The sequence below is a fragment of the Symsagittifera roscoffensis genome, chromosome 1 (genome assembly GCF_963678635.1).
Source record: "Symsagittifera roscoffensis chromosome 1, txSymRosc1.1, whole genome shotgun sequence".
Taxonomy (NCBI): Eukaryota; Metazoa; Xenacoelomorpha; order Acoela; family Convolutidae; genus Symsagittifera; species Symsagittifera roscoffensis.
In genome coordinates, this window is record NC_087062.1 from 6,450,836 (window position 1) to 6,466,440 (window position 15,605).

Genomic DNA, 15,605 nt, shown 5'->3' on the forward strand with positions numbered 1-15,605 from the left:
CGAATAGTTTCATTTCATTGATGATCTTTTTAGCAGGTTTTAATTTTCCACAATTTGAATAGGCCGAAAATGGCTAAACTAAATTCCAGCTGCCTTCAAATGCCTCCAAGATTCCAGTGCTGCAGTTTGCAAATTGATAGTTTTGTTGTTTTTCAAAAATTTTAGCTTCGTCGAAGTCCAGATTTAAACAGTTTTAAGTCCATATTTAAAGAGTTTTAAGTCCATATTTAAACAGTTTTAAGTCCATATTTAAACAGTTTTAAGTCCATATTTAAAGAGTGTGATGCTTTAGAGCCTCGTGGTTCCCTTCAATGACTTCTATTTCCTCTGGACAGACGACATCCCGACAGTCTTCCACGAATTCCTCTCTGGCAAACTTCAGCCCTACCCTCTGAGGGAAGAAGTGAAGGGGTACCTTCTCAGCGACCAGGCAACTGCGGCCAAGAGTTCCCGCTCGGATAAAACCATGTCTGAGTCTAGTAATTCGAAAAGTAAGAGGAGTTCCGCTCCTGGGTTTCACACTGCGAAGAAGATGACAGATAGGATTTTTGAACACATGCCCTCGCTGGATGCGTTTGAGACTGAAATCGAAATCTACAAGGTTGGAGTACATTTCAAGTATGGTTTTACATTAGAAATTGTAATCAAAAGGGATCAATCAGTCTCAGGGTTTTTGAGTTTCATATATTATAAACCCCTAAATCAGAGTCTTTGTCAAGTCATTTGGTACCAAACTCTTAGTTTATATGAAAGCATTATAAAAGTATTACTCATGATATAAAACATGATATATAAGCCATTAATTGTTGAAAGTATTGCAGATCGCCCGAATGAGAGTAGAGGAGTTCGAGAACTTCTTCGTCGTCGGCTGGCTCAAAATAGACTGCAGTCCCATAAAGGAAGTGTTGAAAGGGTACGCCAACAAAGCCATCTGGACCTACACAGACTACTTGATAGAACAGGTGTCTGCTGTGCTGACGTCACTCGATAGTTTCCTACGGAGGATCGAACCCGAGTTGGAACAAGTGACTGGAAATGAGCAGGAGTTCGATGAGATCATGAGGATCATGCACATCTTCAACGAGGTAGGAATTTTTAGATGGCATTTGAATGATTTTTTTATTTGCTGGCTGTTAGTATCAGAAAAAAATTGTTATGTTTCAGTTTTTGCACTAGACTTTGGATCATATAAACGAGAATTACATCGAGTACGTGTTCATTAAGGTTCTACGATTTTTAGTAATCGTTTGTTTTTTACCTACTTTGGGATTCGAAGGTCATTTGCGATTTATTGAATGCTTTTTTGTGCATTTTGGAGCAAAATTAAAAAGTTGGTTCAAGTTTATTACCTCTGAAAACTCTACTTTGAAACCCTACTCTGCCTCCAGTCAACATTTTCTTGTGAGAACAGAAACAGTACCACAATAAGTTATTTGAGAAAATGTTAAAATTTTTTAAATTTTGATTATAAGACTTTTTTAACTAATTAAAAATTTACATGTCGAAAATTTTCAACTTTTCAATACATCTTAACTAAAAATGTGTGTTTTTTAAAGCAAATGTATCTTTTTTTTGTTTTAGCATGTTTTTTTCACAATTATCTTGATTTATTTTGATAGATCTAGTTGAATCGCAAGTAGTGGGAAGCTCTGCTTTGCCTCTGTCTTTTTATTTTTACGTTTGGGATTAGCCAGCATTGAAAGAACTGGTTTTTTTTCATCTAGGCGATATTTTTTCATCTTTCAGGTGTCCTCTCAACATGCAGAGTTGGATTCTAAATTCACAGCCATGCAACGCACTGTAGCGTTAGTGAGGAAGCACGGACTGGGCATCCGGGGCAGTGAACTTCCTCGTGACCTTCAGAAGGCGTTTGCAACTGCACCTCAGAGGTGGAGTAATTTGAAGAGCAAAGTGACCTTCGCCAAGCAGAGATTGACACCCAATATTCATAACCAATCTGAGTTCATAACTGGGGTTAGTTTAATTTATTCGGTTTTCGGGCTCTTTTTTAGTTTCCCACCCCCTTCATAAAATTACAAAATAAAGCTGTTCAAAAACTTCACACGGCGTTTATATAAAAAAAGTTGCAAATATTTGTTCACCTGTTCACGCTAACGCGTTTTGATGCAGTTATAGCATGAAAAGCTATTTTTAAATGGATTTTCAAAAATTGAATTTCAGAAAACATCAAAGGGGGACTGGAAAAGAGCCGGTTTTCGAATTTAGGTTTTGTTTCTAGGCTTTTCAAGCTGTTTTGATGCGGTTTTGATTTAGTTTTATAGTCAAATGTTAAATTAGGCTAGATAGTTCATAAATGTGAATTTGAATAATTAAATTCAAAATCATTTTAGCTAGATGTTGGAATAAAAGTACCCAATAGCGCACGAATTTTCGTGTAAAAAGTTTCAATAAAAGAGTTTATGACGACTATTGCTTTCGAGCTAAGTATTATCTATTCGCACCTCTCACATTAGATTTTTGTATTTCAGGCAGGGGCGAATCTAGCATTTTCTCGAGGGGGGATTTTCAAAAAGGTTTCGAAAATTTTGTCGACCTTTTTTAGGTTGATTTCCGAGCCATTTTTTTGACATTGGTTTTCCGAGCTCTCCCAAAGCACTAAAAAGACCCTGTTTTGGCCAAAATTTTTGCGCCGCAGGCATTATTTTGAAAAACCAGGCCAAAAAAAGGCGTTTTAGGCACTTTTTGGAAAAATTTGACCAGAAAATTGCACCTTTTTTTAGCGCGCGCTTCCCCCTCAAAATTAGTAAATATCGCTAAAAGCACCTTTAGAAAATTTTAGGGTCCGTCAGCCAAAAATGGATATCTCAAACTAGTACAAAGGTGGGACCTCCCCCATAAATCTGCTACTGATTTCAGGTCTTCATTGTACCACCTTCTATATTTTACTAGTATTTTTTATCCTTGCGATAATATATTTTCCTTCTTTTTCTACAGCGACGCTATTATGAGAACGACGTAAAATTTTTATTTACGTGAGTTGTGTATTTATTTTGAAAAAAACTTTTAATATCTCCACTGTTAAAAACTAAATGCTTCGCAGCTTCATTAGGAGTTTTTTGCGTTACTCGCTCGTTTTTCTCGCTCCAAATTAATCTGAAAAACTAAAACTTCAAACTGATTTTTCTCGCTACTCAGAAACTCAAACACACCCGAATACTAAGTTTTTCTCCTCTTTTTGTGATCGGTACAATAACACAGGGTAAACTTAGCGTTATTACACAAGCGAGCTTGCGAGTTAGTAAGAACCTTCTTTTTTTCTAACCTAACCCGCCCATAAAAGTGTTCATTAAAAGTGTTCTCTTATTTGTCTCATATTTTTTATCTTAAATTATAGAAGCTGCAGGAGTTCGGACATGAGCTTCGGGGACTAGAGAGTGAGATTGCGGCCTCTGTGGTCTACCAGAGGAACTGCCCCACCTCCTCCGCCTTCGACCTCATCCAACAATTCCACCAAAAACTCCAACAACTCAACCTCAGGGCACAGGTATGTCTCAGGGCACAGGTATGTCTCACAGGTATGTTTCATGCAGTACACGGAAAGCCCAATTGATCCCGGGTAGCCGAAAAAATGGTCCTGGATAGCCGAAGATTCCTCATCTAGCATACAACACGCACAAACATTTTTAATTTCTTACAACTAATTTGGCAATTGGCGAACGTTTGCTTCGCTGCACTTACATCCTGCACGCGCGAATAGTGTAGTGCTCGCACTATAAATCAGTTTTAGCCTTTCTCGGGGTTCAGTTCCGATTGAATTTTTGGCTTGTTTAAGGGACCAAGCGTTCTTACTGCGAGAAACTTCAAGCTAGCGTCATGCAAAGTAAAATTTGTGCTGCCTGTTATCTAACGATTTCTTAACGAAGAAAACTATTTTAAAGATGACGTTTCAAATGAAGATTGCTGATTAATTAGATTCACACTTTTTTGTAATTGGGCGAGAAAAACACACACGGATAACTTCTGATTTTGAGTGTTGAATGTTATTGTTCCGACTTTCGATACGAAAGTAACGGAATATTTGTGCTCGGGGTGGGTTTTTTTTCTTCAGACAAATTTCGACTTTTTAACTAGCCATTTTTTACAGAATTTTTTAAATATCATTCAAAAGGTATTGTTGTCCTGAGCTTAAATTTGAAAAGATATTTCACCTGTGATCATTTTTTGTAAAATTATGGGGGTTTAAAGTTTGGCATTTTGGCCAATTGAATTGGGACAATTAACGCGCGATATATTTCGCGCGATTAAAGCGTAACCGAAAATTTAATCCGTCTTAGAAATCGTTCCAAATTGGTTGAAGGGAGCTTATTTGCCATAATTTATTTGTTACTAGAAGCGAAATTTATCACTTTGTGTTTTATATGGCGTGTGGGGGGATTATTTTCACAAAAGATCTCAAATTTTTAAAAAAAAATTTCAATTTATTTATTTTTTTTTACACTGCGTTTCTCAAGTTATTACTGATTCATAGACCTTTAAAGCCAGTCAGAACATTCAGGGCTTTGCCCTGATACGAGCAGTCTTGTTGTTTTTCTGATCAAATATAGGTTTTTAATGTTTCGAAATTTAAAAAAAAAACGATAAGATTATTTTTTATTTGTTATAGGATCTTTACGAACTGCAAGAACTTCTTCAAATTCCCGCCGTAGACTTCAAAGTTCTCAATCGGTTAGTTTTGCCTGCTTTCGTTGTTACATCCTGTCTAGCTAGCTAATAAAAAACAATTTATAACCAGGGAATTTGAAATGCGATTCGTTTCTCCGAAGGTATTTCAAAATAGAATACTAACAAAAACGAGATTTTTTTTTCTAATTTTCTCTCTTTCCTTTACAGAGTCTTACCAGACATGAAAGAGTTCTCACTCAGGTAACTTCGGTTTGGTCAATCCTTTGCATTTTGTTTTCCTCCCGTCATTTTCGATTCTATTTTTGTCAGAAGAACATTCCATTGTCATTATTCACGAGTTCAAATTAGTTATAAATTTGTGCCATCATTTGTTTATAATTTTTGGTAGTTATTATTGAAATCGATCAAAAGTAAACTTATTTATTTCATCATCTGTTCCTGTGTTATGTTAGAAATATAGCCAGTAATTCTGATCCAACTCACGGATTGAAACATTTTTATCTTAAGTAACTTAATTTACATTATTATAGTTTGATATACATCAGAAATTTTTCAGTGTGAAAAAGGAACTTGAAAATCTTTCCTCAATCTGGGAAATGGCTCAAAAAGTCAACGAGTGGAAACAAAACTGGCTCAACACCTGTTGGTTCAGCATGGACACTTTCAAAGTTGCCAACTCGGCCGCTACTCTGGAACAAGCTCTCTCCCAATATCCAGAACAGTGCCAGAGCTGGGACATAACTGAGAGTTTAATAGTGTCTGTGACGATGATCAAAGGTGTCCTCCCATTGGTCGACGACTTGAGCAACAGTGCGATGCGAGCGAGACATTGGAAGCAGTTGTACAGGGAGACTAAGAGTTCGATCCAAATCGACCAGGACAATGTTCGATATATGACTCTGGGCAAACTGCTCAACACTAATTTACATGGCAAGTCTTATTCATATACATTTAGAGCTGATATAAATTATCAGGAAATTGACATTTAAAACGCGGTTTTTTTTTAAATTGGCTTGATTTTAGACGAGCAATGATGAGATAAAACATGCTTAGAATTTTCGCAGAAATAATATGGTTTTTCTTTGGAGATTACACCCTTGTTAAATGGGCCAAACATTTTACTCCAAAAATGAATCATTTTTCGCTTTTTTAGTCAATCAAAAATTACGCTAAAGCTACCGGGTCAATTGCTGACAAAAATATATTATAGTGAGCTCTTACTTAGCCCGACAACATTTAACAAGGGTTTAATCTCCAAAGAAAAACCATATTAATTCTGCGAAAATTCTAAGCATGTTTTATCTCATCATTGCTCGTCTAAAATCAAGCCAATTTTTAAAAAAAAATTGAAATTTAAAATTGATTTTTTTTTGGGTTTTGTCCAAATAATTTAAATCGGCATTTTCTCGCGTAACGACTCATCTCCTGGATTCTGGACTCACTAATAAACTTTCTTTATTACCCTTGCGATCGGGTAATAGACTTTTTTATCCGTAAATAATTTTGTTCACAGGACTCATTTCATATATACTGGACTCTCTAATCTTATGACATGCTCAATTTCTCGAAAATTTAAAAAAGTACTATAGTTTATTTAGTAATTAGGTAAAGCCCGTATCAGGTTGTAATTATTTTTTCAAAAAATATCTCAATTTTTTTCGGCTTCGTAGTTTTCGACCTAGTTTCTGTCGGTTCATTTTCCGTTTTTTAAACGCCATTTTTCATCTGATAGGGTTTTGATTGGCTTACTTTCTAGAGCATGTGTTTTGTTCCAATTTAAACAGTTTTTTACTACAATTGAAAGTTCAGTAAATTGTAACTTTACCAAGTCTGATATTGGGTTTAATTTTCATTTTTTTTATTTCTACTTTTTGTGTTCGATTGTAATCGGGACTTGTTCTTTTTGCAAACTGAAAATTTTTGACTAATACAGATTTTTGTCTTTCTGCTTATTTTTGCTGGCTTAGTTCCCGCAGAAACAATTTTTTGGAAAGTACGGCTTTTTTGAGCTTTCCCAAAGCTCTTTGTAAAGTTTCTAATGATGTAGGTAAGGTAATTTTGTTCAAATTTTATTTAAAAAAAACGATTTTTTTTAAGTTTTCATTTTTTTTCATTTGCTTTTAGTCACAGTGATTAATTGTTGTATCACAAATGGTGCGAAATTTAAAAAGAAAGTTGTAAAAATTGAGGTCTTGCAAAACTGATTTTTGATCTTTTTCAAGTTCACTTCTATTCCTTTGTTAAAAAGAAGGCAAACTCCGCTATCAAACAGCCAAAGTTTAAAAGTCACCGAAAACGTGATCGACTTCTAATTTCAGAATTGGATTTTAATAATCATATTTTTCAGCGAAAAACAATTTACCTATTGATCCAGTTTTCTTAAATTGGGTTATTTTTGTCAAAAAAGTGTCAATCATAAATTGAAATTCGAACAGCTGTAAGGCCGTTTTTTTTCTTTGTAATTCGAAAGTTAGTTATTTTCGAAAAACTTGTTTGTATTTTTTTTGTTTTCTCGCGTTCATTGGCTCTTTTCTCAATGTTTTTTTTTCTGATTAATTCAGTAAGTTTCAACTTTTACTACTTAATAATGATAGATAGTGATTGCCAGATTAATTGCAACTCCTTTCTTTCGACGAACCTGAACCAAGATAACTTAAAACTGCTCAAAAATTCGAATTAGTTCAAGAGCGTATAAAATCAAGAGTTCAGAAAATCAATGTGGTTGATCTAAAAAAAGGCCGCCAGTAATTTTGATGACAAAAAGACAAGCAGTAAAAAGCCTCACTTTATTATTACACTACTCTAGTCTCCAATATTTTTTATTCAACTACGTTTTTTTTAAATCTAAGAATTTAGTGAACCGAACTTGTGTGTTTTCAGTGCACTCAGAAGACATCAGAAAGATCGTGTCTCGAGCACAAGGTGACCTCACGATTGAACAAATGCTGAAGAGATTCGAAGAAATCTGGCTGGGAAAAGTGTTCACAATGAAGGAACACGTGAAATCTTCCATGGAACAAAAAGACTTTCTGGATGCTCCAGATGACGATGCTTTTGTATGCACTCTTCAATCTTTTTCTAGAATACTCTAAATTTTTCTTGATGAAAACTCTTACGTACCTGTTTTATGTTAATTTAGGAGTCGGGAAATAATAGTAAGCGAAGTAGTCGAAGAACGAGTCGAGATAAAGTGATGAGCATCGCAGCTCCTGCCGACGACGGAGGAAGTGTGGGTTCTAGGAGCAGAGCGAATACTGCTAGACTCACTACTCCTGGACGCGCCAAGAGGATTAGTCTTTCATCTTTGCCGATGGAAATCACCAACATGCAAACAGAAGTTAGTGGTTGTAATTCATCGTCCGACCTTAAATGTTTGATCAATCGGTCACTTTGACCTGAAATGTCAGGTCACTCGGTGCTACAGTATGTAGTGTGGTAGTTATTTTTTTTGATAGTTTCTAAAATAGTACAGAAAGTTTGACTGATTTTATTGTGTGGCGTTTCATGTTCGGCTTCGAAACTTTTTCTTAAACTTCCAAATCTTCAAGATCTAATTGGGTTTTTGCTAGTTTAACCTGGACCAGTTAGTGGCCCAAATGCTGGACAAGCCATCGGTGGCCTTGAACCAAGTGTTGCAAGCCGTGAAAGACAATCCGGTACTGAACTCAATTCAACCAATCAGAATCAGTCATCGTAAAGCACTGATTATCATAGAACAATCATTCAATGTGCACAATCATTATATGTTTTAACCTTGAAATCATCAAATTTTGATAAATAAGAATGCAGGTTTTGTAGTTAGCGTGTTGTAAATGATTTACAAAAATCTTTTCTTTTTTTTTTCAAATATTTCGTCAATTTTCAACCAAAATTTTATTTGAATCGGCCTTTAAAGTGCGTCCAATCAAAATATTCAGAGCTTTGTCTTGATATACGAGCCGTTTTGTTTAGCTCTAAAAAATTATCGCAAAAAATATGAAATTGTTTAAAATTTGAAAGTGTTAAAATCTGATATATTTGATGTTGAGTCATGGCATTTATGTATAACTTAAAGAAATTCTGCGATTCTATGCGAGATGATTTCTTGATAGTCTGGAAATCTGAAATATGTTGATTTGTTTGTCCAGATGGAGTTCAGCCAGAAGATGTTCCTGTTGGCGGAGTGTGACGAGGTGTTTGAGAAGTTGGAGTCCCATCAGATGGACTTGGAGAGGATGCGACAGAACAAAGACGCGGGATCCTTCCTGGACGAGATCATCAAGTGGCAGAGTATCCTTCAGGACATAGAGAGTGTGGTCAAAGTGTGGCTCAAAGCCCAGAACTTGTGGCTCAAACTCGACGAGGTGAGTTGATGTGCAATTGGAATTTAAAAATTAAATAAATTGAGAGAAAGAAAGAAAGAAAAATCAATTTCAGCAGAGCTTTAAGTACTTTTTATCATAAACTTATGGATGAGCATGATATGAAATTATTTTTTTGAAGAAAAATGGAAAAAAAAGAGAAGAATCGAAATTTAGTACAAACTGAGAACCCGATGTATTTATAAACTTCATATTTTTACTTGGATTAGCTGAATTTCTGATAATGAGAGTTAATATAACTAACTTGTTTGATTTCAGATCTTCGCCAAGAGTGAGATGGGGATTGTGTTGCCCAAGGAGTCCATTCTGTTCTCCACTCTGAACAAGAACTTCCGCATTCTCATGAAGGCCACTGCGCACAAACCCAACATCCTACAGTGCTGCTTCTACAAAGGTAACCATTGAAAAAAACTCGACTTTTTCCACAAGAACCCCACCCCCTGCCCCCGCATAGTGACGAAAAGGTTCCATGACAATCTACTCGATTCCAATTTACCCCATGCCATTCTGCCCTATACTATTCTACCCTATATTCCTATCTACCCATTGCCAATTTACATTATGTTCTATATATAGTTCAATTGGTCAGAGATAAGCTTAATGCTGTTTTGTTAAAGGTTTTGATTTAGGAAGGCGATTATTTGCTTGAAGCTATAATGAGAAAGAGCCAAATATTCTAGTTTTTTTTACTCCATTCTTAAAGTACGATAAGCTTCAAAATGTTTATCACGTCAACCGTCAACAATGAGTTTCTAGAAACCTCCAGTTATTTGAATAGTTCACCGTAGAGCTTCTTGCTGGCAAGGCTGGTGCAACTTTTTTTTAGAAAAGTTTAGAAAAAGGATAAAAATTTTGCGATCGGCTTCGAGTTCGGTGTGTTTATATAATCAAAAACTTTTTAATGGTCTGATTTTTCATGATTATCATACGTTATTTTCCAACTTTTCTGGAATTAGAAGGTGGCGTCATCGCAATGATAATTCTTGAAACGAGCCCTATGATAACTCTTGCACATCGTAACTTTTTTGCATTTTCATCTATCGTGAGGAAAATCAGAAGCCTACAGGGGCCTTCAATATGTTCACCGTGAATTCCGTACCTCGCAAAATCCGTGAATCCCATTTTTGTTTCTCTACCACCGTGAAGCCATTTCATTGCAAAATCCGTAAATCCCATTTTTGTTTCTTTTTATCCAGGAATCCGGAAGACGCTGGAAAAGATGAGTGAAAACTTTGAGTTTTGCCACTCGAGTCTGCTGAGGAATTTGGAGAAGAGGCGGTCCCGCTTTGCCCGCTTCTACTTCCTCTCAGATGAAGACGTCATCACAATCATTGCCAACGGCAGCGACCTCAACCAGGTCAAGCACTACATGTACAAGGTATGCCGTTTCATTCAAGTAGTCTATATAAATAGAACTCAAATAAAAATAAAATTCATCCTCTCGCATTCATCCTCTCGCAAATAAAATTCATCCTCTCGCAAATAAAAATAAAATTTCCTCTCGCATTCTATTTTGATTTATTACCCTCGCCGATTTAATATTTTAAATAAGCTATTTCATTCAAGTAGTCTACTTACAGTAGTCAAATTACATTCATAGTGATATTTTTTGCACTTTTTTCTCTTTTTTTCACTTTTTAAAGCTACTTCTTGGCGTTTTGTCGCTTGAGTTTGCGAAGTGCAGCTTCGCTTCTTTATTCAAAAATTAAATTAGAAAGTAAATTGAATTTCTAAGTAATCCCCCCATATAGTTTCCACTCAAGAATCTCCAACCCTATGAATAATTACAGTAAATTAGCACATAGTTTTCTATTGCGACTTCTTTATTTGCTGCAATCAGATTGGTTGAAAATTCGACAATTTTAATCTAATTAACAATTCATCCTCTTTTCTTGAAAGAGGATCGATTGTTAAGTAGATCCAATTAAATTAATGGCAAACGCAGTGAAAGATTTTTTTTGCAATTTTTTTTGTGGTTTCTTACCCTCTGATTTGCAATGAATGAACAAAAATTCTCTTTTTCCTTTTTGTTCCGACCTCCGAAGAAAACGGAATATTTATGCTTGGTTTGGTTTTCTTATTCAGTCAGTTTTCGGCGATCGAAATTATAGTTTTTATTAAAAAAATACCTCTTTGAAGATATCAATTTCCTGAGTTCAAATATAAAAAGATATTTGACCTCCGATTATTTTTTGAAAATTACCAATTTGACCATGTTTTGGACAAATATATGCGTGCTTTAAAGATTTTATTCATAATAATAAAAGCATAAAGCGAATTTTTTGTGCGTGGGGAGTTATCCCGCTCAAAAAAATTATATGAGCAGTCTTGTTCTTCTTGAGAACGGAAGTGATTTCTAGCTTGTAATAATTATTATTTTTTGTTTAGAAAATGATTAAGTTATTTGAAACTACATGAAAACGCTATTTTATATAGTCTTAAAATATATTTTAAAATATATTTTAATCAAAATGAGCAGTGGCATTATGGCGCTCCGATAGTGATGGTGCCCAGCAATCATATGATTGCGATTTCAAATCGCACGTGCGTTACAATTTGCAAGCTGAGCTTTTGCTTGATAGTCACTAGCTTAATGGGCGCTGGTTACATGAACTTTTGCCAATTTAAATGGTTAAACTCCGGCTTATGCCTCCGGGCTGGTTGACTACAAAAAAGAATTTTTAAATTAACTTAATTTTCATCTTAGGTGTACGATAACGTCGGCAGTTTGATATTTGACACAACTGAAGTTGAAGAGGAGACTTCTTCCTCCTTCAGAATCACACACTTGATGAGCAAAATTGGAGAACCCTTGGAACTAGTCAATGTAAGTCAACAAACACGTGTCCTTGCTAAATCGCTATCAGGCACTGTAGTTTTTTGATCAAAATTTTTTGTAGTATTTCATTTGCTGTTTTAAAGTATCCTCATTGATAGCACCATTGAAAAATGATCACACGACTTTCCAAACGTCGATTTTTTTTTGTAGATGTCTGATAATTTTGACTATCTGAAGTAACCTTCTATAATATTAACAAAACTCTTGAAGTTATGTGTTCTTGTTATTTTAGCCAATCGTTTGCAAGGGCGAGACTGAAAAATGGCTCAACGAAATCTCCTATGAGTCAAAATCAACACTCAAAGCTTGGATTCGATCTGCATTCGAGGTTATCAATCTCGAATACTGGAAACAGGATCGAGACTCAATAATCGGCGGGAAGCTGAATGACACAACTGAGCAGAATGGTTCGAAAGCTATTGCGGATGTTTCCGAACATCCAGATTACCAGGAGCCGAACGATGGGATTCCGCAGATCGAAATCAACAGATCAGCTGGAGAAGAAAAAGAGACGTCGAAAACTGAAGCCAAGAGCTTTGTTGAAATTCCAAGCGAAGTAATGTATCTAGCGTTGAATTGCGATTTGACAAACCTTGCCAAAATTGCGATGGAAAGAAGAAATGAAAAACATTTAGGAACTTTGGTGACAAACATGCAACGAGGCCTGGATAAGATCTCCCAGCTGATTATTTCCCTTGAGGAAATGAAAAGAAAGCGCCAAAAAGACACCGACCTTGAAGACATGTCAATTGACGAAATGGATAATTTGGAATCCGCTTTTCACGGAGCGCCTGAAATTGAAGCGACAGCTACAATGACTGAATTGATTCAACTTGAAAACGAGCTAAGCGAAGACCCTCAGCCGACGAATATGCAGGGATATCAAATGCCGAGAAAAACAAGCGAAGTTAAAGTCGAAGAGACTTCGATACAGCTTGCATCACCAGAACAAGCAGTTGAAGTACCGTCGCAAAGGGTACATCAACTGCGAAGTTCGAGCGAAGGTCAAGACAACAGAAGTATTTCTCCGTCAAAAGGTAACGCCGAAAATCAAGAATTCGACAAAGAGTCACCGACAGGCGTTGTTGAAAAAACGGAAGATCAAAATATTCTTGACGAAAATTTGAGCGATGCGAAATCTGCTTCTGAACAAAAAGACGCTGAACTTGAAGCAAGTGATCAAGACCCTGAGTTAGAAAAATCCGAGGAAAACATTATCGGCGAAGATCAAAGAGCAGAATCAAGTGACCAGAACGTTGTTCAACCTGAAAATGACCTTGAAAACGGTGAACAAAATAAGAGTTCAATCAAAAATGAACGTGAAGAAAGCGTGAAAGGTAGTGAAGGTCGTAATGAACAGGAAGTTCATGAGACTTCAAAGGCAGAAACTGAATTAGATTTGCCGCCTCTTCCTCCGCGGACTTCGAGTGTGCATAGACATTCGAGGAAAGATGCGAGTTTGCTGTCCAAGTATTACGACTTGGCTATGCGACCTTATCAAATGAAGGTACCTAAAAGTCTTCAAGATTTTTTAATGGCGTAGTCAGAAAAATTTAATTTCTGAGAGGCCTTGTTGGTTAAATTAAACTACATTTGTTTCTGGCTCAATCATTTTTTGACCAATTAACTGATTTTTTGTTCGAAGTAAAGAAAACCGTAGATGGTAATATGGACTGTTTAGGAGAATGGGTTGCAAATAAAACAATTAAACGATAAAATAATAAAATATACAATTGGGCAGGCAGTAAAATGTACAGGCGAAGTGCAATTGTTCTTTCAGAAACTGGAGGGAGTGATAAACCTGTTGATCACTTGGAGGGATCGAATTGAGAGAGCTTTGGACTGTGCCAATAAGAATCTCCTGTTCACTTTCTACTGGCAGCAGATGATGAAGTTCTACTGCGAACCCCTCAACACAGTTGCACCCATCAAGATCGAAGTCAGTATTAATCGTTTTCTGCTCTGCTTTTTGATTCTTCGAAGACATTGAAGTAATAATTCTCTGCTACATTTCGAAATAGTTGAAAACCAAAGCTTTAATTTTACAGATTAATATGCAACTGAAAGTAAGCCGCAGATCACTCGATAACGAGACTATATGAAAAAAACGTCGAGGTTTCATGAACAAAAACCGAGTTTGTAAGTGACCAGAATTCTGTTAAGTTGTTAAGTGCTTTCATACATCGTGTTCGCTCTCCGAATTGAGAAAATATAATCTGATCAAATTTTCGGACGATTTTCCGGCGGAAGTAAAGATGACGACCGAATTTTCTTTTTAAAATAACAATTGCATGGCCGAATTTTTTTTAAGTAGAACTCAAACCTGTAATGTTAGTTTTTGAAAAACAGCTAACTTTTTTGTTCAGTTTTCAAAACTATTGTTCTTGTCTTTTGAGTTTTGAACTAGTGTTTCCGTTTCAGTGTTTTGGGGAGGTGGTAGGCGAGTACCAGTTCGACTATCAGGGCTCCTCAGTGAAACAGACTGTGAGTGGACAGACAGAGAAGACACTGATAAACATGGCACTCTCGATGTCCCATTTCAGACCCACCATCGTCGCCGCTCCATCTGTGAGTAGTTTTGTTCACCTTCACTCACGCAATGGGCAAAAGTTTTGACCATCATGGCCAAAAAAAACATCATAGCCGCTCCATCTGTGAGTAGTTTTGTTCACCATCACACACGCAATGGGCAAAAGTTTTGACCATCATGGCCAAAAAAACATCATAGCCGCTCCATTTGTGAGTAGTTTTGTTCACCTTCACACACGCAATGGGCAAAAATTTTGACCATCATGGCCGAAAAAGAAACATCATGGCCGCTCCATCTGTGAGTAGTTTTGTTCACCTTCACACACGCAATGGGCAAAAGTTTTGACCATCATGGCCAAAAAAAACATCATGGCCGCTCCATCTGTCAGTAGTTTTGTTCACCTTCACACACGCAATGGGCAAAAGTTTTGACCATCATGGCCGAAAAAAACATCATGGCCGCTCCATCTGTGAGTAGTTTTGTTCACCTTCACACACGCAATGGGCAAAAGTTTTGACCATCATGGCCAAAAAAAAAACATCTTGGCCGCTCCATCTGTGTAGTTTTGTTCACCTTCACACACGCAATGGGCAAAAGTTTTGACCATCATGGCCAAAAAAAAACCATCATGGCCGCTCCATCTGTGAGTAGTTTTGTTCACCTTCACACACGCAATGGGCAAAAGTTTTGACCATCATGGCCAAAAAAATATCATGGCCGCTCCATCTGTGAGTAGTTTTGTTCACCTTCACACACGCAATGGGCAAAAGTTTTGACCATCATGGCCAAAAAAAACATCATGGCCGCTCCATCTGTGAGTAGTTTTGCTCACCTTCACACACGCAATGGGCAAAAGTTTTGACCATCATGGCCAAAAAAAACATCATGGCCGCTCCATCTGTGAGTAGTTTTGTTCACCTTCACACACGCAATGGGCAAAAGTTTTGACCATCATGGCCAAAAACAACATCATGGCCGCTCCATCTGTGAGTAGTTTTGTTCACCTTCACACACGCAATGGGCAAAAGTTTTGACCATCGTGGCCAAAAAAAAAACATCATGGCCGCTCCATCTGTGAGTAGTTTTGTTCACCTTCACACACGCAATGGGCAGAAGTTTTGACCATCATGGCCAAAAAAAATCATGGCCGCTCCATCTGTGAGTAGTTTTGTTCACCTTCACACACGCAATGGGCAAAAGTTTTGACCATCATGGCCAAAAAAAACATCAT

The 15,605-nt window shown here is 36.7% G+C and overlaps 1 protein-coding gene across 1 annotated transcript in view; it reads left to right on the top strand.

The window, feature by feature from the left end:
* LOC134843901 (uncharacterized) overlaps window positions 1–15,605 on the top strand; it is a 681,357-nt gene that overhangs the window by 584,111 nt on the left and 81,641 nt on the right. The window contains exons 14-28 of the mRNA XM_063860276.1: window positions 293–601; window positions 822–1,085; window positions 1,747–1,974; window positions 3,356–3,505; window positions 4,625–4,686; window positions 5,201–5,574; window positions 7,525–7,700; window positions 7,784–7,981; window positions 8,772–8,987; window positions 9,264–9,399; window positions 10,202–10,383; window positions 11,713–11,832; window positions 12,077–13,351; window positions 13,625–13,783; window positions 14,266–14,412. Of these exons, the coding sequence (XP_063716346.1) occupies window positions 293–601; window positions 822–1,085; window positions 1,747–1,974; window positions 3,356–3,505; window positions 4,625–4,686; window positions 5,201–5,574; window positions 7,525–7,700; window positions 7,784–7,981; window positions 8,772–8,987; window positions 9,264–9,399; window positions 10,202–10,383; window positions 11,713–11,832; window positions 12,077–13,351; window positions 13,625–13,783; window positions 14,266–14,412 (3,996 nt within the window). The remainder of the gene's footprint in view (window positions 1–292; window positions 602–821; window positions 1,086–1,746; window positions 1,975–3,355; window positions 3,506–4,624; window positions 4,687–5,200; window positions 5,575–7,524; window positions 7,701–7,783; window positions 7,982–8,771; window positions 8,988–9,263; window positions 9,400–10,201; window positions 10,384–11,712; window positions 11,833–12,076; window positions 13,352–13,624; window positions 13,784–14,265; window positions 14,413–15,605) is intronic.